Source organism: Heliangelus exortis, chromosome 3, assembly GCF_036169615.1.
Source record: "Heliangelus exortis chromosome 3, bHelExo1.hap1, whole genome shotgun sequence".
NCBI classification, from domain to species: Eukaryota; Metazoa; Chordata; class Aves; order Apodiformes; family Trochilidae; genus Heliangelus; species Heliangelus exortis.
The window spans coordinates 42,225,707-42,246,803 of record NC_092424.1 but is presented as its reverse complement, the minus strand read 5'-3'; the positions used below and the strand labels follow the sequence as shown (position 1 = coordinate 42,246,803).

The window sequence follows — 21,097 nt, the reverse complement described above, 5'->3', positions numbered from 1 at the left end:
GGGTAGATAGGGCTTAAAGTTCAAGGAAAATGAGGGAGAAATGATTTAACAGTTGAAGAAGGTGAAGGGAGTGGTGGCAGTTTTATTTTAAGGGTAAAAAGTAACTGGCTTGTATGAAGGCCAAAAAGGAGCCAGGTTGGAGGTTGAAGAAGTCAACAGATGATGGAAGCTAGAAGAGCACAGGCTGAATCAAGCATTGAGGTATCAGCCTCAAGGCCATATTATCAAAGGATTATATCAAAGGGCATAATGCTGGAATCTTGGAGTCCCAGGAGGAGGAAGGAAAGAGCTGGAGGAGGAGAGGAACAGTTAGTTATAGGGCAGGGGAAGTGGAGGAGGAGAGCTTGCCTCTGCACAAACGTGTGCTTGAGCAAGTCTTGCACTTGCTTTCAAGTTGTTATGCTTCAAACAATTTAGGCCAAACTTTTTTTTTTTTTTTTTTTTTCCCTACGTTCACCCACACAACTCTTGGTGACTTCACTGGTAGCTGTCAGCATGAGGGAGGACTTCTATGCGTCTGAGAAATATGTTTTGAATTAAGCTGATGACTGGCTATAATAGATCTCTTTTTGAAAAAAAAAAAAAAAAAAAAAAGAGAGAGAGAGAGAGATTCTTTAGAGCCTTCCAGACTTCATTTCCATTCTTGCAGTAGATAGCTTGAGAACTGAATGGATTGAATGTTGAATAGTGTAATTAGCAGATTTCTATAATTTAACATAACCAGCTTCTTTTGCAAAAGTAGCAGGTGGTATACTTTGTTGTATTTTCTGAAGTAGATGAGATACTTTTGAAATAAAAACCAAAAAAACCCATGTTAAATATTTCTCTAGAGTAATTTTATTACTGTAAAATGCACAGAACTGAAATGGCATTAAAAAAAAATTGCAATTGGTCCTGGCTTTCACAAAGCAGTAATGCCATTTTCCTAGCTGTGGTGATTTTCCCACGGAGTATTTTAGGATAAAATGTGTTCTTTGTTATTTGTGGTGGCCTTGCTACACCCAATATCTAAAATCTAGAAAATATCTCATTTTTTTTTAGATTGTGAACTATTTTGGAAAAGTCAAAATAAGAACTACACTGGTAACAAAGAATGAACCTTACAAGCCACACCCTCACGATCTGGTTGGAAAAGACTGCAGAGATGGATACTACGAAGCAGAGTTTGGGCCAGAACGGCGAGTCCTGTCGTGAGTAATGGTGTTGCCTGGGATTTTGATTAATTATGCAAGTGATTTGCTAATCTTATGTTTTAAAACTCTTGAGTAATGACTAAAAGGGCAATTAGTATGCTGTCTTTGAGGTTTTCTAATCCATCTCAGAGAGCACACAACTCCTCTTTGAAGTATTTGCTTCTTTTTCAATATTTGACACACTTGCCTTTGGTCCTGTTCTTTTGTTATCATCTTTGTCTTTGTTCATTCTCCAGATGTCTGTCACCCTTTCCTTTCTCCCACTGGTTTGCTTTTTTTAGTCTTGTTCAACAATGCTTCTTAGTCTTGACTCTCTCCCGCATTTGAAAAGAGTGACTAATAGAATGGGTAACAACAACAACATTAGAATTAGTACTTCATGGCGATAAGAGATTTAAGGAAGTCCATGTCTTTCATGGGAATTATATTTGGACTTCCTGGAAACTGGTGGAGAAAGTTTACACTGGCTGAGTATCACATCATTTAGAAGATAATGGTTGTGACATATCTAGAAAGGCATTGCTAGTTATCACTGTTGTTGCTGTTTGTTTGGGCTGTGTTTGGTTTGTAGTTTCATTGTTTTTTGAGGTTTTTTTGTGTGTGTTTTTTGTTTGGTTTTTTTGTTTTTTGAGTAAAAATCCAGATTATGCTCATTATGCACCCATACTTGTGGGTGCAGTAAGGAAAATTCAGGCAGTGTATGAGATGTGTTTTCTTAGTGGTATTCCAAGGGATGTTAAGAATATCTAAAATACAGTTGCATTTGATGTCATTTCCTGTAAGTTTACCAAGTCTTATGTAGTAAAGTAAAAGCAGAGTAAACTACAACCAATTATTGTTGGAGAAGGGAATTCAGAATTGACAAGCTCTTTGTTGCTTACAGTTTGCCATGAAGTAAATTTGGAAGTAGGCTATTGCTATGGGGTAAACATAGCTGAGCTGGGAAGAAACTAAGGTAAATACTTCAGTCTATAAGTACCTCTTACGCATTGCTCTCAGGCTGCTGTGATTCTGTTGGTATTAGTGAAATTACTCCATATTTGTGTTGGTTTAGTCAGTAGAACACCATTAAAGACGAGAATTGAAGACATGGTGTGTCTCAAGATGGTGATTGCCTGAGGGTGAAATAAACAGTTGTAATAGTGGGGATGCTTCTTCAACACACAGCCCAGGTTCATGTGGTCATGTGTGTGCTGCAGTGTGCTCAGGTGATGTGTAGCGTGTTGACTGTACTGTCTTCTGCTTTTACAGATTCTAAGAATTTGATTAGCACATTGGTTTTTTGCTCTATTTGCAATTTTGTCCCAAATGGCAAATGGTAGAAAATAATTAATAAACATAATTCTTGTAATTTTTCCCCCCACTGCCATATCTTTCTTGAAAGGCAGGGCTGGCTGCCCTTTGGGCACTCACCTTCCATCTTGATTGTTGTAACCTCATCCTGTTGCCTTCCCTGCTAATTGTTCCCCCTCACCTTGTCTAAAAGGAAGCTGCAAGTATCTTAAACCTTTATGGGACCTTGCACCTTCTTCTCACCTTCCATTCACCAGCTTTTCCTTTTGTCTTCTCAAATCAAAGCTTCCTCACCCAAGGTCAAAGGATGTCCTCCGTTCTGGCCCATCCCACTTCCAGCTCTGTGTCTTCTGATCTGAAGCAAAGATCCCGATTGCTTAACACCTCTTCTGGCTGCGCGCTACTTTAATCGCATGCGGGAAGACACTGATGATTGCTTTTCCTCTTGGCATTTTGTTGCACAAGTTTAAGTGTGTGAGCACAAGGCAAGCCCTGAAGAGAGGCCATTACAGGATGTAATGCCAAAAAGCATTGAGATGCTCTGCAAATGTTTCTTTGCAAGTTTTGATTTAATCTCCATTGTGCACGTGCATCAAATCCTCTTATTTGACATAATGCTCTGTCTCTTGCATTTAAGGCACTTGTGCTTGTTTACTTTATCCATCAGTTCTTCTCAGTATTGTTAGGTTATGGGTCTCTCAGTTTCTTACAAAATAGTAAGTGGTCTACTTTCACTTTACTGATAATGAGAAACTGTAAGCTTCAATTTAGCTTGACATTGTTGATCCTGATGGGAGGAGGCTAGAAACATTGTCTTTGAAATGTTTCCAGCATTGGTACACTCATTTTTCTTTTTTTTTTTTCTTTTCTTTTTTTTTTTTTTTTTTTTTTTAAAACAAATCATTGGCTGCTTTAAGATGAAAGAGCAGTATGATCCATAATTGGATCTGGATGTTTGAAGTAATTTTCCTTTTTGTGGCTGGTGATTCAGTCTTCACATTCTTCTGTTCAAGCCCAGACTGAAGAAAAGATTCATACAATGCTAGTGAGCAGATGTACACTCTTGGTAGTGTTTCTGGCTGTTTACTCTTGCTGAGCATTCCAAACACAGTAAAAAAAAAAAACTATATTTTTTTGGGGTGTTTTTTTTGGGGTGGTTTTTTTTGGGTTTTGTTTGTTTTTTTCCAGAAGTGGAATTATCAATGCCAGATTTGTGGCCTGAGAAATGGCCTTAGAAATTACTCTGCTTTCTGGATGTCTAAAGATCCCCATGTGTTTTTGGTTGTTCTGCCTGTAGTAGTCTTTGCACTGCTGCCTAAAGTTGATCAGAGCCCTCCCCGGCTAAAGGCGAAAGTATGAATGTTGGGGTGTGTGTCAGTGCCTGTATACTCAGATTTTTACTTCCTAGTTTGCTGTCTCTCTCTAGATAGATGATTTCATCATTTTTTTTAAAAGGTCTTTCATTATTTTTTTTCTCTCTTCCTACTTCTCCCTCTCTCTTCTCGGTATCTTGCTTGCTTCCTGTCAGCCAGTGTTGATGTGAAACCCCACAGTCTTGCTGAGGTTCCTGATAAGTTTCTCCTCCAACCCACCTTCTGTTTAGCCATAGTTAAACAGATACTTTCACTGTGACAGCACACCTTAAACAAAATGTTTAGAATCTGAGAATTATGGGGTGCTTCAGAGCCCGGTTCTTCTTCATGAGAGGCTTTCTTCACAATGGAAATGGTGGTCAGTCCTTGCATAGCTGAGTAGAGCTCTTTTGGAGGCCAGTTCTGAAGATGCACTTGCTCAGTATCTGTGGCTCCTGGTGGATGGCTGGAGAGCCTGGGCCTGCAGGGTGGGGATTTGGGGGTGTAATACAGAACCAGGCCTGTTCACGGACTTGTTGTGTGCTTCCAAATGAATCTGTGGATACAGTGAGTATTTTTGGAGGGAAAAAAAAGTAATATGTGCTGTGATCAAGCTCTAAAAAAAGCAGTATCTACAAGAGAACATAAAACCAGGACTGGTTCTCAGTGTCAGTAGTCAAAGTGCTTTGGTAAGTTATCAGATGCTACTGTTTTATTTTCCTCTAGGTCATCATGTCAAGCTCAGGTTCAAAAAAGGTTTTGGATTCCTCTAGTGAATAAAGGTTCTGAAGTGGAGCCTGATTGCAGAGGATTTGGGAATCTCTGAACAGAGCTTATTGCGTGCAGGCAAGAGAGTTGTAGGAAATAAAAGAACATCATGCTGGGATGGTCTTGTTCAGAGAAGGGAAATACAGACCATTCTTGAGCCTGTTGGCAGGAACAAGGAGTGTCTTTAGGTACATGAAGGTGTTTTTTAGGCATAGCTAAAGCAAATAACTTCTGCTAAGTTTCAAAGGAAGGGAAATTGCTGGTACTTCGGGAGAAAGATGCCTGCTGGCATGACCGATCTTCTGAGTTTATTGTAACATCATGAAACACAGATTATTTTTGTAATTTTTTTTTTTTTTTTTTTTTTTTTTTACTTCCTGCTTTACATCCACTCAGCTTTGATGATGTCATGGTTTTTCCATGTGGGAAAGAGTCAGCTTGCCTGGGACTCCCCCCACCTCCTGCATTGGGGTGACCTGTGCTCTTATGCAAATAAGGAAGAGCTGCAGCTCTTCAGAACTTTTCCATAACTGTGTAAGATTTAAAACCTGTTAAGTCTTGTTTCAAAAAACCTTAACAAAATGTTTGGAATTTGTATTCCCTGATAAAAGCAGGGCAGCAAATCTTTAACTAATGCAAATCAGCAAGTCTATTGATAGGAAAAATAATTATAACTTTAAATTATGTGAAATTGAGTATTCTCTTCTAATTCTTCTAATCACTGTTGGTTTACTGTGGAGTAACAATTTTTAATATAAAATACATCTTTTTAATAAAGAATACAAATATTCTTTAATTTAAAAAGAATTTTATTTTAGTATTTTTCACTTCTGTTTCTGCACTTTTTTTAGAAAAAAACAGCTTTTCAGATCTTTTATGTCCTTCTCAAAATAAGCTTTTTAAATAATAATTTCTTATACTGTATGTTATCACACTAGTCAGCATCAATTTATTTAATATTTTACACTGAATATTTAATTGGTTGCTGAAATCCTTCCTCATGTTCTTCAGTTTTCAGAATTTGGGCATTCAGTGTGTGAAGAAAAAGGACTTAAAGGAATCAATTTCTTTACGAATCTCAAAGAAGATTAACCCTTTCAATGGTGAGTAAGGACTTAGCTGGTTGACTTTGCAGGGTGATGGGAGTTCGATTGTACTGCCTTTGCTTTTGTGGTAGAGCATTATTTCTTAAAAAAAGCTTCCTTTGAGAAACACTCTGCCCCTCCTCCTGTGTTCATCATAGCCTTTCCTCATTCTCATCACATGATGAATCCATTTGGATTGTTTCTCCTTTTATAATTTATTTTTTTAATCCCCATCAGCAATGTGAGTTGCTGCTTGGACAGAAGCAATGGGGTAGCAGTAGTAGCTTTCCCTGGAAACTTCTACAAGCATCTCAAGGATCAGACTCCCTACAGTCCACAGCCATAGTGACCTCAGTCAAGTCTGAGGCAAATTGTGCTGCTGCAGAACTGCCCCTGCAAGGGCCTCCCCGTGGGCTATAGTTTTATAGGAGAGCTGATCTGACCCAGCTGTGGGCTGCTTGCAAAAAGAGTCATCCTGCTCTTCCCTCCATCCCTGGTCACACACTCCTACTACTTCTCCTCACACCAGATACCAAGGCAGTGTGGCTACACAGTGAGTAGGTTCAGCAAGTTGCTCCAGTGGAAAATCAACTTGCAAAAAAAAAAAAAAAAAAAAAAAAGGTGTTTTACCCCCAGACCAACTTGCTAAACCAAATAATTCCACAGGCACATAATTGCTGAGTTCAATGCACAAAGGGGGTGGGGACCACACAGCAAATTGTAGAGCCAACTGGAGTGGGACCTGCACTTTCAGGATGCAGGCACAACTGTGGGAAATCAGATGAAAAGCATAAAACTTCCTGATCTGTTAGCTAGGCATTACTATGAATGTAGCTATGTATTTGCTTAAGTGTGGTAAGAGCTTTGAGGTTTTTAAACTTTTTTTTTTTTTTTAATACTGGCTATTGCCAAATTACATGCTTTGCTTTTGTCCTGAATTAGGACAAAAAACCCAAAAAGCCAACCAACCAACCAAATGATGAAAGGATGTCAAACTCATCTAACACATTTCTCATTTTGTAATATTTTTCTTAATTTTAGAACAGCTGTTTGGGGTTAGGCTCACAATCTCAATAGACAATCTAAGCAATTACCCTGTTTCTGATAGTGTGTGCACAGAACAGCATCTGGTTTTAGAATCACAGCATGGCTAGGGTTGGAAGGGACCATAAAGACCATTTAGTTCCAACCTCCCTGCATGGGTATGAGTTGAGTTTAGTCCTTTGGCACAACTTAAACTGCTTAAGTGTTTTAATTATTTTACCTTGACCCAGCCAGCTCTGTATTGATGTCAAACAAAAAAAGGGAATTTTTCTATTCAGGCATCTCAGCTTTCTTTTACTCCAGAAATAAAAAATAAGTTGACATTTTCTCTTGATGTTATGCAATAAAATAGCATGATGATAAAATCCCTTTTTGTAGATGTATTTCACCAAAAAAACTTTAGCAACCACTTAGTTAGCTCTGTTCCTAGTGCTGCTGCATCTCCTAGTGAAGACATATTTAACTAAAATTCTTTGACAGTCAACTTTTACAGTGGCTGGCATGTAACTCCAAATTCTCTAATGATTTTTGGGTGACTGCAGCAGATTGTGCCTGGTAGCATTGGGTCAGGTCCTGGGCTGGTTCCCACCAGTCCAGCAGCAAGAGGAGAGCCTTGCTTGGGTGACACACAGGGCAGCACCCCGAGAAGGGGCCGCTGGCAATCCCCAGCCTGTGTAATTGCCTTTTGGCACTTGTTAATGTGTCAGCACAAAGCAGAGCTGCCTGAGAGTGGCCTCCAGCTGCTCCAGGGCAGTCCCACACTAAGCAGAGCCCAGAAAGGTATAGAACCAAGGTCTAATAAAACAGGGTGAGTGGCATAAATATATTTATATGTATACTTAGTTGATCAAAACAGGGTTTCATTAACAGCAGACACCATAATGTTCACTGCTTGATAATATCAGAAGTTTTATATATGAATTTAGTTTGTTTGCTTTTTAAGGTCAGAAGAGCTATCACAACATTCTCCAAGATTGCACAGGCTGTATTATATCCACACTGCACTGTGCTTTGGTTATGTGCCTTCAGAAAGCATCTGACTTTTCTGTTTAGGGATGTTTTGGAGTTGGGTGCATCCTCTAAGCAGGTTGCAGGTTAGGGTTGCTCATTTTGTATATGAACATCATAAAAGAGATTTCACAGAGCTGAAAACTAGCCTTTAGTGTTTGTTATTTCTTTCCCACCTTCTTCTGGTACAGTGAAAAAATAGTCCCTGTTCTGTGTCTTCTTTTGGGGCAGACGTTTGGTGTTGACCAAATGTCAAGAGATGCAAAATGTCCTCAGTTTGTCTATTACTTGCCTTGTCCGTAAGGGATGAAGTAATAGCAAGGTGTGGGTCTACAATGTTGCAATCCAGACTTTGTGTAAAGGGAACATCCTCTTCCAGGGAAGGCTCGGTGCCACAGACAGCTGGGATGGCAAAGGGAGGGTGAGCCCTAACACACTTTCTCTAGTGCTGTCATCCCTCCTGCACACCTTCCAGCACATGGTATGGATGCAGACTAAGGGTCATAATCACCAACAGCAGGAAGATGCTTGGGCAAGATTTATGGCTTTTTAAGATAATTTTCTCCAGCCCTCTTGCCTGTACTCTTTAAGCAACTGTGATGCCTACCTCCAAATTCTGGGATGATAACAAGTCAGTGTTTGCAGATCAGGCCCTGTGCCTAGCTGGACCTGTCTGCATCTGAGTCACTCTGCAAGGGTACATGCAAGGCTCTTTCACTTTGAATTCCGCCCTGTTAGCTGGCACCATTTCTCCCTGGCTAAGTTCAGTACAAACTGTACAAATTGTGTGCATTCACCCACTGGGATGCAAATCAGATGACTCGCACTCGGGTTGCTCCTCTTTGTGTTAGCCTCATTTGAGTGAGAATTGCTGTTTCCACACCATCACTGGGCGTGTTCACCATTCTCTATGCTCACAAGGTTGCATCCCATGGGGGTTTTTTTGGTTTTTTTTTTTTTTGTCCTTTAATAAGCTAAACAATTCTAGAACTCTCTCTCATCCTTTATCCCTGAGCACCCTTGGGAAATGGCACACAGTGGCAGCCTCATGTGTAACTTGACTCCTTGGCATGATGCTGATATAAATAGCACAGCATCCAAGGAGCAGAGTGACTCCTCCAGTGGAGCTGGTCCATGTCTGCTTTCTAGGGTGTTTGTTTTCTTTTAGTAAATGTTGAGTTGTGCCATACCCTTCTCTTCCCCTGTGCTGTCTGATGTACAGCCAACTCAAATTAAAAGAGCCAGTCTTCAGTTAAGAGCCTTTGTGGGTGGGTGTGACTTGACACAGAGACAACAATTGAGTTAATAACAACTCGAGTTAATTATCAATGAGGAAAAGCCTTAAATGTGTTCTTAAAATTTAGGGGAAAACTGTACTTAGCAAAGTATTGCAGAGGACTGACTTTTTTTTCTAGACAAATGGATGAATGCATAGAAAACCCTTGACTTGCCTTAGGGTGAGGAGCCTAGAAAATTGCCAAATTTCAGGCCAATGGTCAAAAGGGTATAAATAGGCTTTCCCTGGACACGCTTAAAGCCCCTGTTCCTTTGTGACTACTTTTGCTAATAAGCACTGAGTTAATTTTTAGGCTCCCCAGCCCCCATACCCCTCGACAGGTTCACCTCCCTTTGCCTCCGCGGTCTTTCCTTTGCCGTTTCCCCTTTCCGCCCCCCACGCAGCTGACCCCACGCTGCCTCCCCACTCGTCACACTCTCCACGACAGCCCCTGCACGCCTCCGTGCCACGCCTGGGCTCGTCCCCACGCTGGTCACGCTCGCTTCCTGCCCACGCACGCCGTCACCCTCCCCACAGCTTCCCTCACTGGCAGCTGCGCTTGTAAGGCGTCTCCACCCCCCTCGCCTCCTCCTCTGACGCCGCTCGCCCACGCCGACCAAATTCACCAGGTTCCCCCCTCTCCACCCTGCCTGCTGCTGCTTCAAGGGGGATCCTATCGGGTCATAGTGCTCACAAATATGGAATATTAGGGATAATACATAGTAGATAGCAAGTAAGTGGAATATTAGGAACCAAAAGAAGAGTGTTTGCAAGAATTGGAGAGTCGGAAATGGTTTGAAAGGTGAAAGCATTGGTGTCCTCTGTAATGAATGCCTCAGGTGTTAAAAGAAACTTTAAACTTAGTGTCCTTAAATTGAAACAAATGTGCAACCCCACTGACTGAATTCTCAAGCTGCAAATATTAGCCAGTGAGAGTTCTTGGCTTTTAAAGAGGCACAGAGCAAAACCACTTGAGGAGAGCTGAACAGAGTGATCATAACATGATTTTACAAAGGTAAAGCTAAAGTCCTTTGCTCTTTTGTTCCTGTTGCAAATACTTTGTGTTGTTTGTGCTGAAATTTCTATGTTAAGCCTAGAGGACTGTCCCTTTTCAAATTGTTTAAAAGTGAAAAAGGAAGCTACCAAGTAGAGACACAAAAAATGCTGAGTTCTTTCTTTGTACTATGAGCAGAAACTTTTATAAAATATTTTAGAAAGATACAGGGGCTGGTGGATATATTTGCTTAAATCTGTTCCATTTTAGCCTTTTTTTAGCTTGGACTTAAAACAGAAAAAGTACCCAGATTCAGAGTCACATTGTCTAGACAAAGCAAGGACTGAGTTTCAAGAGTTTTAATTTGTATTCCTAGTTCATACCTGGGCTTTTTGTATCAGGCCAGGCCACTCACCTGCCCTGTGCTGCTTTCTTCTGTAAAACGGAAATATACCCATAGTTGGTTGGACCTTTATTGACTGGAGGTTATCATCTGATTTTACAGTTGTTTGCCCTAATCAACCCCCTGAGTTTTTGCCTCTTTAAAATTGAGTGTAGCTGATGCTTGTTCTCTTTATAGGTATATACAAAGGTTTCTTTTTTGTTCTCCAGAATTGATTGAAACTTACCTCTTTATGGATCACAGGTATAGCCAGGCAGGGGTGAATTGGGAAAAGAACAATAGCACTGCCATGGCCCTTCCCCTCTCCTTGTCTCCAGCTTTTACCTCTCAGCACCTGTTAGTAGATGGTAGTTCTGCCTCCAGGTGTGTAGCCAAACAGCCTGGCCCATCATCCAGTGCTGTGCATCCAGTTGCTGAAGCCCAGGTAGAAAGAGAGCACAATATTTTCCTTTTGACAGCAAAGGACAAATAGTAGACTGGGACTATCTGCTGTTTCCTTTGTACCCATGTGATTGTTGTTCACTTAGAAAAGGCAAATGTAGCACTGAACTAGCTGGCCAGGGCCTTTTTGGCTGTGTAGAGTTCAGCTAGAGGAGACACCAGTCAAATACTTGGGCAGTTCAGCATGCGCTGTGTTAACGTGCTGGCAGGAGCCCTTCCTCAGTTTATCTGCCGTATAGGAAGGCTGTTACAGGCTGGGTGGAGAAAACTGAATGTGAAATTTGTCACTGAGAGAGACTTGTGACTTGCACCCCATGTCCCTGACTGACTGAACCTGCATAAGCCAGCAGCAACACTGGAAGAGAGAGTCCTTCTCACTGTGTCACTCTGCTTCCACTGTTTCCATTGCACCAGGTCTGGTGCGTGTGGGAGCTGACTGACCTAGAAGAAGCCTTTCTCTCTTTTCTTCTGGCAAATTGTTTTTTAGCCAGACCAGTTGATCTGATTTACCACACGAGATCTAGTCCTGGCGTCAGAGCCATGCTGAATGTGGCAGCTGGGCAGAGCCTCTGGTGTAGACAGAATTAAACTGGTCAGTTGGTACCAGGGCTAAGGGGGGTATATTTGTACTCCAGGAGCAAAACACTCTAGGCAAACCACCTCTGTGTCATCACTTCAATGAAACTAAGCTCACAGCATACCCCTAAATTAAAAACCATCATCTACGTAAGAGAGAAGGCAGAACACAGCATATGGTGATTATTAATGATGTGTGTTCCTGAGCAATCTCCTTGGTGAAGTGGTTTTGTTTGCACGAGGTCATTTTCTCTGTTGAAGATCTAGCCTGGCCCCTCATGTAGGAGGGAAGGTCACGAGATGTCCCTTCACAGGGTACACTGATATTTGGTGTCACAGCACATCATTTGTCCTGGAAGTTTCCATACAGGTTAAGTGTAGATGCTGAAGTACCTCCAACTCCACCCACTTCATAAGTTTCTGACACCATTAGTCTAGAAATTGGATGGAGGGCTGTATGTGAGGACTCTGCTATTTAATTGGGTGTCATGTTATCAGTCAAAAAACCAAACACTTTATCATTTCTCTTCAGTGTTCAGAACGAACTTTCACTTCTCCTCTAGCATCATCTTATGAATAAACATCAGAGCAGAACCCTTAATTCCCCAGTCATTTCATCTGATAAATGGTATTTTATTGGCCTTTCTGGATGTTGAAGACTGTTAAAATAGTAAAAAACCTTATGAATTAATAAAAAGGAGCAAACAGAAAGCCTGATCTTCTCAGCATTTTTAATTTTGTGCCCACACTTGGAATTGCATTTTAGTGCACTGGACCCAGAAAATCTCCAGTTTTGTGTAACAGAAGCAAATCCAAGGATTTCTCTCACTCACTGGAAACCCCGCGAGGCATCTCTGGGTTTTGGTGACCTAAATCCCTGAGAGAGGGACAACCCAAACCTAATGCCTGTGCCCCATGAGCTACTCAGATGAGCCTGCTCAGGTCAGAAGGATCTTGAAGCTTGAAGCTTGCATGTGGTGTTTTTGTGCCCACAGTCTTTTCCCATGATAGTGCATAATGGCTGAGAGAATTATTTCAAAGGTAGTTATTTTTTAAGTCAGGGAAACTGGCATTTCTTTCAGAAGATCTGTAGATAGATTTATAAAGAAAAGATTTACTAGTGCTATTGTAGCCCATTTCTGGTTGAACAGCTAATACTCCCCAGGTTTTATTCTTACTCTAGGTACTGTTTTTTAAATCCCATTGTCAAAATCTTGGTGAGTGATATTAATCTTCTTTTTCCATTGTGCTGGTGGTGTTTTTATAGGTTGTTTTTCTGGCAGGTTGTCCCATAATTTTAAATTATTTTAAAATATTATTTTAATTTCTATGTGTTTTAATTGCTGACTGTTACTTTTGAAAGCTTTCTTCCTTGTAAAAGAGCTGTGCTTGCAAACATTCCTTCACATATTCCTGTTTGCAGAGATAACTACTGAAAATAAATTTCTACCAGGGTAAGGCTAGTTTTTTTTTTTTACTAGACTGGACCATCACAGGAACATACTGAGATTGTTGGTTGGCTTACAGCTGTTTTGGTTGGCTTCATACGAAGACAGTAAGGTGTGGTACCACAAAGTGAGAAGCAGTCAGAAGAGGAAGTTGAACTCTTGCCAAAAGCCAAGCACTGCTTCCTTCTATTCATGTGCTGCATTCAGGCTTTTTTTTTTTTCACTATATCTTCTCCCAACAAGCTGCATTGTGTGACATATTTTTTTCACTTCACCTGTGTAACATTGCTTGTTTCAGTAGAGCTGTTTGTGTGGTGCTCATGCAGGTCGATGGAGCAGCTTCTCTTCTCCAGTCTGTTCTGTTCCCAAAATCTTTAAGAGCATTTCTTAACTTTAATAACTTCAGGTTTGTCAGGTTTAACTCTGTCTGTTGTCCTTCGGTATAGAAGTCAGTAAAATAATACTGAATGACACGACCATCTTCCATGTGGCCATGCTTCAGGCATGACTCACTGTGTTTGTCTGCCCCGTTTTTGTTTGGTTTTAATATTCTTATGGTGTAAGCCAACATCCATACAAGGTAGTGGCTACTCTCCAATTGACTTCAGAGGGACCAAAATTAGATGAAAAATAACGTCATTTTATTTTTGTTTGGATGGTTGTCTTTCAGGTGTGAATGAACTAAGGTTTGATATTGATGAAAGCTCTGTTCATATTTTGTGTGCCTGTGGAATCTGACCTCTATTTTTTGTCATCACAAGATGAAGTTGCATATTCTTCTCATCTGGTTAAAAACAGCGCAAGAGGAGTCAGTCTTGACTGAGCACTTCCTCTTTCAAACTAGAGATTTAGAAAAATTTGTTTAAATAATTTATAAGAACATGCAAATCGGGAGCAGTGTTTTTTTCCTCTAATACAATGAGCTGTGTACAGCAATTCTGTTTCTTGCTATTATTGGCACACCACGTCTTTCCTCTGTCAGGGGATTAAACAGATTTATTGGAAATTTGCAGAAGTTGTACTATAAGAAATTATGTCATTTGGACACTAGCATTACTAATCTTCTCTGCATCTAGTGTATTTTTGCATTTATAGAGTTCTCTTAACCTTTAAGCCTACTGCTATTTGTTTCTGAGGAAGAGGTTGCTGTGCCCATAGGAAACATGGCACAGGATGAGTGCAGCTTTAACCTTGGAGACAGAGAAACTTGATTGTACAGTCACAGAGTCCTCACTTTTGCTTCAGAATCAAAAGCCAGACCCAGATTCTGTGCTTGGCTTCCATCTGCAAAGAGTTGACTTAGACAAAGGTATCAAATCTCTGTGCTCAATTTAAATTTTAAGAGGTTTGAAGTTCGACTTCTGTTTGGGCTCTCTGGCTGGGTCCACGTAGCACCAATGGCTAAAACAACACAAAAATGTCAGCTTTGATGCCAGACTGTTCTTGGGGGCCAGTTGCCTGCTGGCCATGATGTCAGAGCATAGATCAGAAGAATCTGAGCTGGTAGGAGCAAAGGATCATTGCGTTCCTTATTGTCACTTCTGCAAGATGGAATCTAGACAATGCATTTTTTTTAATTTTCTGAATTGGGCTGTATCAGGATGCTGTTGGGCTGCTGAGGCTGCCAAAGCTGAGTTGGACTGAACAGCTCTGTGTTCCAAGCCTGTTTTCTAAACATCTTATTTGAAGTTAACAGGTCAGCTAGTGAAGTATAGAGTAAATGACAAAACTTTACTCTGCATATCTGGTAACACAGCCACCGACTTGAAAAGTGCAAGCTGGCAGAACTCCCCTAAACACCAACATTTTAGAAGTTACATACATAGTTGAGGCTTAGTTTTGTTCTCACTGATGTATTCATCTTGAAATATTGCTGCTCATGGACTTTTACAAAGGAAAAGTGAATTGATTTCTTTTAACAGTAGAGACCAGGAGAAACTGAGATATTCAGAGCACAAAAAAGACTTGAAAATACCAATGGAAAGTATTCTGAGCTCAGTTTATTTATTATTTCACGCTATCAAAAGGTGAAAGGAAGAAATCATTCACGTGGGCATTGTGGGATCCCACTCGTGGCAGGGTGGAGACCGAGCCAGCAATAAATGTTAAAGGTCAGAGCATTGCAATCTAATCAGTACAGTGTGATCCCCAGACTTCTTATTTAATCTTTTATTCTTGCAAGAGGCTTTGAAAGGTCAGGGGAAAGAGTGAACTTGAGAGGTTGTGATCTGTTGACTTAGCTCATGTTCACTTTAGGTAGTTGCAAGGAGTATCTAATGATGCTGAACTGCTGCTTTGGACAGTTTTGGAAAAGAGAGACACTTTAAATATCTTCATTATCATGATTTCTACCTAAATGAAATTAAATCAGATTTTCATTTTGCTAGCACTGAATGTCAATGTAATAGTTAGTGTAGGACCTTGAAAGAAAACATGGAATTCAGAGAGGACTGCTTTCCCAGAATTGCCCGTTGAGCTAGGGATACATGAAATGCTCCCAAGTCTGAAAATTAATTTTCCAAGTCTGGGAATTAAAATAAGGGAACCTGAAATGCTGAGCTTGGGCTATGTGTTGCTTTACAATTGTTACTGTTTCACACTGGGAGGAATATGTAGGGAAACAGATCATTTCCACCTAGGGTTTGCTTATTGTATTATGAAATTATATCATAACACCATCACTACTCACTGTTCTCAGAGGTACTGAAGTGACACAGATGTTGATGGGAGGGAAGAGATCTTTTTGGCTTCATTCTGGCCTCAAGAACTGCCTTCTCATAATTCTTCTGTCTCGGTTTCTAGAGGAAAATAATGATACTGTGTAGCAGAAGTCTCTCACTGTTGCTGAAGATCTTCAGCTATGTCCTAGGACTTACTTGTATTGAAAGATTTCTCTTTGGCAGCAGCATTCATTGTGGACGTGTTATGCACAAATTAGAGAAAAACACGTCCAGAGAATAGATTCTAAATTAGAGATACATGAAACTGGTCTGGAAGGTAAGGTTGGGAAACAGCTGAAGAACAGTTTAGCCTTGTTTGATGAAGTGGAAGCAATAAAGTCTTCTGTATCATTTCTTGTGTATTCATGTACAGCTTATTCATGCAGTCTCTGTAAAGGCAGCGGGGCACATTTCGTCTGCCTTGGCAACACTCTCTTTTCTAGTGGAGATTCATCCCTGGTTTCTTAAAGAATTAGTACTGGTTTGGTGACTAATACTCCATCTTGTCTCTCCTTCTGCTGTGCAGTGCCTGAAGAACAGCTGCATAACATTGATGAGTATGATCTCAATGTCGTCCGCCTCTGCTTCCAAGCTTTCCTCCCTGATGAACATGGCAACTACACAATAGCTCTTCCTCCTTTGATTTCCAACCCCATCTATGACAACAGTAAGTATCAACTCAATCAAATGTGTGCCTTTTTCTTTCTTCCCCCCCCCTTGTTTTTCTTTTTTCCTTGGGGTGAAAAATGCCAGACCAGTTTCTGAAGTCAGCACTGGGTCACTTTGGTGGTTTGGGACTGCTAGATGCATGTCTAACCCATGGCAGGTCAGTGAGTGTGTACTCAAAAGATGATCCCAGGGTGAAGTGCTGAGTGAGCAGAGTTAGAATTGTCCATCGCATCCATGGACTCAGGCACAGGTGGTTTCTCAGCCCTGGTTCTTTCTTGCAAGCCTGCAAGAAAATGCTGCTTCTGATATGCCAAACAATTAAAATAAAAAGTAGTGAGATGGATGGCTGTCATAAGACTGATCTGTTTTCCAAAGGTGTCCTCTAAGGCCTTTTTGTACTCTGAGGAGTCTTGCCTTTGCTTGTGAGAGCTCTAGAACAGGACAATGCTTTTATAGATCAGCTTTGTATCCTGGTCAGTTGTTATTTTCAGTGTTTGAGTTGGTAAAGGGGGAGTGTTTGACTGTGCTCTGGAAGGGTGCAGAGCATTACTTTAGCCAAAACTACTGAATAAAATGGGGGCTGCATTTTATAAAGCTGATGTTAAAATTGGGCTGATGTGGGCATAACTGCTATGAAAAGGTTGAATGTGAACTCAGGTGGTCTTGATATTTTTAGTGTCTCTTCTAGAATTATCTAGAAGTGGAACTATGTGCATGTTTTATTGAGAGCCCTTGTAGTTCTGGATTAATTAGGGTTGAGTAAAACTGATGTACAAGGCTTGCAGCTATGTCTCAGATGCCATTTAGAAATGTGCCAAATCATGATTACTTGTCTGCGTTGATTGACGTCAGTCTTTGCTAAGCTGCTGAGATGACAGATAGCTCTGTGGGGGGAAGTGTGGGGTTTTAGTGTGGGTGTATGTGGGCAGCTTCTGATATACCAGAGGTATCTAAAATCCTCCATGTAACGTAGCAGTGGTGTAAATAAACTGATGCGTAGCTGCAATCACAAATCACAAAAATTAGGCTGCTTTTGTCTGAAACAGTGGTTTCAGATCTGAATTTCTTTTTCAAATCTCAGCCTTTTTAAACCTGCTCTGTCAGACTGAACTGGGTAAGGTCAGGTGATAACATCAGATAAAAGATAAAATTGCACAGTACAATGGGCTTAGAGATCCTAGGTCGTGCAATTTCAAGCTTTCACAGATCTGCCCAGATCAAGAGCAAAAAAATTATTCAGAGCTTTTCTGAAAATTGCACGTTTTAAATCTAGTTTTTTCTTTGCTTTCTAATACTTCATAGTCTCCACCTGCTTTGGATAGTAGAGATACATAAGAACAAAGGTAACATATTATGGGGGCAGTCACATTAGCAGACTGCAAGCTGGTAAAATCCAGTGTTCCAGACAGCTTCTGGTTTCAGTTACTTCAAACCTGAACTGGTTTTGAACAGAAAGTTCCCAAGCTGCGCATCGTACCATACTGAAAACTCTAGGGAAGAGTCAGATAAAGAAGCTCACCATTTCTGAGAAATGAGGTTGGGAGGAATGTGTTCTGCTTTTGTTGAAAGGGATTTGGGGGGAGAAACTAATTTTTCTAGGGATTTGTTACGAGGGATGTCTTTCAGGGAGTGAGGAATAGGAATCGGGCAGGAGCCAAGGGGCTGACAGAGAGTGGCACATCCATGTTTGCTGGCATTTGTCTTTTTTCCTTCATCCTTCCTTCTAAACTCTCCTTAAAATAAAAGCCCTATCAAGAAACTCCAGCCTAGGAGACCTTCCCTAAAACCTGTTAGAAGCACACTGAGTGCCGTTCAAGCACAGAGAAGTGAAACAAAGGTAAAATTAGGCTTCTCGTTGAAATTCTTAATTTATCCTTCCTGTGAAAAACACACCATGCCACTGTCAATCATATGATCCTGTGGTGTTTCTGGGTTTGTTTTGTTTCCCCTCCCTTCAAAGTTTCTGATTCATTCATCAAGTGAAGTGGCGGTGTCATGTAGTAAATGAGGTACTCGCTTCTAATAATAATAATAATAATAGTAATAGCTGCAGATAGTAACTACGTAATTGGGTCTGGCCTGAGGTTAGCACGAGCTCTGTTTTAAGCAGTCTGTGTTGTGCTACCGTGTACCTGGACTCAGCAGGAATTGACTCAATCTGAGAGTCTAAAGTAGACATCTTAATATTTTATATGAGGATGATAACCTTGAGCTTTGGTTTTGTGTTTCATTTCTGAGCCTGTGGTGGTGGAGCCTTGTGTTGCTGTGGTGATAAGAAGTTTGGTTTCTGGGTTGCAAAGTGGCAACTGGGTTCTTCCAGGGGTTTTAAAAACGTTTGGAATTGATGTCTTGATGTAAGGAGAGAGAACATTATGGCACAGTGTAGTCTTGTTCTGGTGGGATTAGAGGGGTGGAAGAAGGTGCAGTAAATGAGACAGTAGCAGGGAAACAAGCTCAGTTACTTGATATGGTAAATGAAGGAAGGGTCTTAAAATTGGTACATGCTTAGAAGTATCAACACAGCATAGAGGCACAAGGGCTGACCTTGAAATTCAAGAGAGTTCTTCCATTCTGGCATTTTTGTTGTTTGTTCTTACTTCTGCATCGCGATACTGTGACATGAGTTCCCTTTTAAATAAATTGTAGCAAACCCCATAAATCCTCAAGAGGGACTCTTCATTCCTGTCTGTATCAACCCCCCCAGGAAAACTGCTGGTCCAGACATGGTCAAGCAGTGCTTGTATCCATCCTGCATGAGTCCCCTGCAACCGATGGGTTCTATGCATGCAGTGGGCAAACTTGGGTGGTGGCTAATTTATTGTGACCTATAGTGCTGCCAGAGATTGTGTACAGGGCAGATCTCTGTCACCAACTTTCATGATTGCTGTCCACATACAGCCACAGCTTGGAGTTGAATTTTGAGCATTCTGGGGTGAAATCTGCTAACCCTCAGTAAAGGCATGACCTCAAACACATGGAGAGATAAACAGAGGAGAGGTTTGATGACCAAGCATGTGTGATGCTCCAAGAGGGGAATTTCTGACTTGCTAACCCATCTTGTTCCTGAGAAGCATGAGTGTAACTGGTAACCAGTCCCTCAAGGAACTGTTTGTATTATACAGCTTGAATGGCGGCAGGGACAAGCAACATAACATCATTGCCACTAGAATTGTTAGGGAGTAAGTGGCAGAACTGCACTGGTATCTTGTGTTCAGAGGTGAGCAGCCAAGAGCTTTGTTTCTGAATTTCCTCTATGGAGCAACTTGTTTAGTGTGGATTTTGGGGCATCACACTCCTCCAGTTGCTGCCTTCCCTTCATGTGCTTTAACTCCCATCACCTCCTCGTCAATAGTGATGAAGTTACTTTCTCATCAAATTTGCCTGTTCCTTTCCAGGAGCTCCCAATACAGCAGAATTGAGAATTTGTCGTGTGAACAAGAACTGTGGAAGTGTAAAAGGCGGGGATGAAATATTTCTACTGTGTGACAAAGTCCAGAAAGGTAAACTTAACCCATTTTTTTTTTTCTTTCTCTCTGCCCCAAATGGCTGACACTACCACTTGATAGCTGGGGAAGGAAAGCCCTTCACCACCCTCTCGTGTAAGTGGTCTGGTTTGGTAGCTGGGCAGAACAGCTTTCGGGTTCAAGGGCTCTCAGCACCTCTGCAAGATATTCAGTGCCTTTGAAGTCGAGCCACCTACTTTCCATCTGAACTCTGGGTCAGCCTCCTTTCTTTGTTCCCCTTCCCCCCTTTTTTCTGCCACAAGTTTTCAGTTTTCTTCTTCAGTCTAACAAGATCTTCTGTTTCTAATGGACTAGATGACATAGAAGTCAGATTTGTCTTGGACAACTGGGAGGCCAAAGGTTCCTTCTCACAAGCTGATGTTCACCGTCAAGTTGCGATTGTGTTCAGAACGCCCCCGTTTCTCAGAGACATCACCGAGCCCGTCACAGTGAAGATGCAGCTGCGAAGACCTTCAGACCAGGAAGTCAGCGAACCTATGGATTTCAGATACCTACCAGATGAAAAGGGTATGGCTCCAATTAGTTGAGTTCCTGAAAAGCCATTACCAGTGCTGAACTCATGTTGATAATAAGTGGTAGCTTAATTAGCAAAAATTCTACAACAGGGCTTATGCAAAGTGGATTTTTTGTTTTTAAAAGAAACAGGAGTCAGTTTGCTCTCTCTTTTAATGAAAATATCAAGGATCCCTGTTAATAACATTGTCTTGGCCAGTGCTGTCATATCTGAAATGTTTTCCTTTAACTGCATTTTGCTAAAATTAGGGGCCACTAGTAAAAGTTTTAGAAACTTCCTTTACTAATTATTCCAAAGAGAAATGTAACACTTTTTCCTTCCATGCCTTTCTCTGTAGATCCATATGGCAATAAAGCAAAAAGGCAGAGATCAACCTTGGCTTGGCAAAAGCTCATACAGGACTGTGGTAAGGAAAATATTTGTCTTTTTCTTGTTTGAGTGGAGTCACATTTAGATGGAGTTGCTTTCTATATAAGCAAACATTCAGTGCAAACGCACACTTTCTTCCATTGCAGGATCAAACGCAACAGAGAGGCCCAAAGTATCCCCGTTCCCCCCTGTCACTTCGGAAGGGAAGCTGATTAAGACAGGTAGGTTTTTGAATGCACGTCCCAGTCCAACAGTGGTTTGAAACAGATCGTGTCCAGTTGCTGCAGGGTGTTTTTCTGGGGGGCACTGAAGTTCTCAAGACAGCAGCAGTATCTATCTTGCTTTCCCTCCTCCTCTTCCTCCTCCAAGTTTTTCTCAAAGGTTCAGCCATGCTGCAACACCCCCTTTGCACAGGAGGGG

At 41.1% G+C, this 21,097-nt stretch overlaps 1 protein-coding gene across 2 annotated transcripts in view; it reads left to right on the top strand.

The window, feature by feature from the left end:
• The window catches only part of REL (REL proto-oncogene, NF-kB subunit), a 31,915-nt gene that overhangs the window by 7,553 nt on the left and 3,265 nt on the right, over positions 1 to 21,097 (top strand). Inside the window, exons 3-9 of one of the 2 annotated variants that reach the window (XM_071740342.1) lie at positions 1,042 to 1,190; positions 5,618 to 5,709; positions 16,128 to 16,268; positions 19,666 to 19,770; positions 20,089 to 20,301; positions 20,646 to 20,714; positions 20,824 to 20,898. In XM_071740342.1, coding sequence (XP_071596443.1) covers positions 1,042 to 1,190; positions 5,618 to 5,709; positions 16,128 to 16,268; positions 19,666 to 19,770; positions 20,089 to 20,301; positions 20,646 to 20,714; positions 20,824 to 20,898 — 844 coding nt within the window. The remainder of the gene's footprint in view (positions 1 to 1,041; positions 1,191 to 5,617; positions 5,710 to 16,127; positions 16,269 to 19,665; positions 19,771 to 20,088; positions 20,302 to 20,645; positions 20,715 to 20,823; positions 20,899 to 21,097) is intronic. The other variant, XM_071740341.1, reaches the window with a different exon arrangement.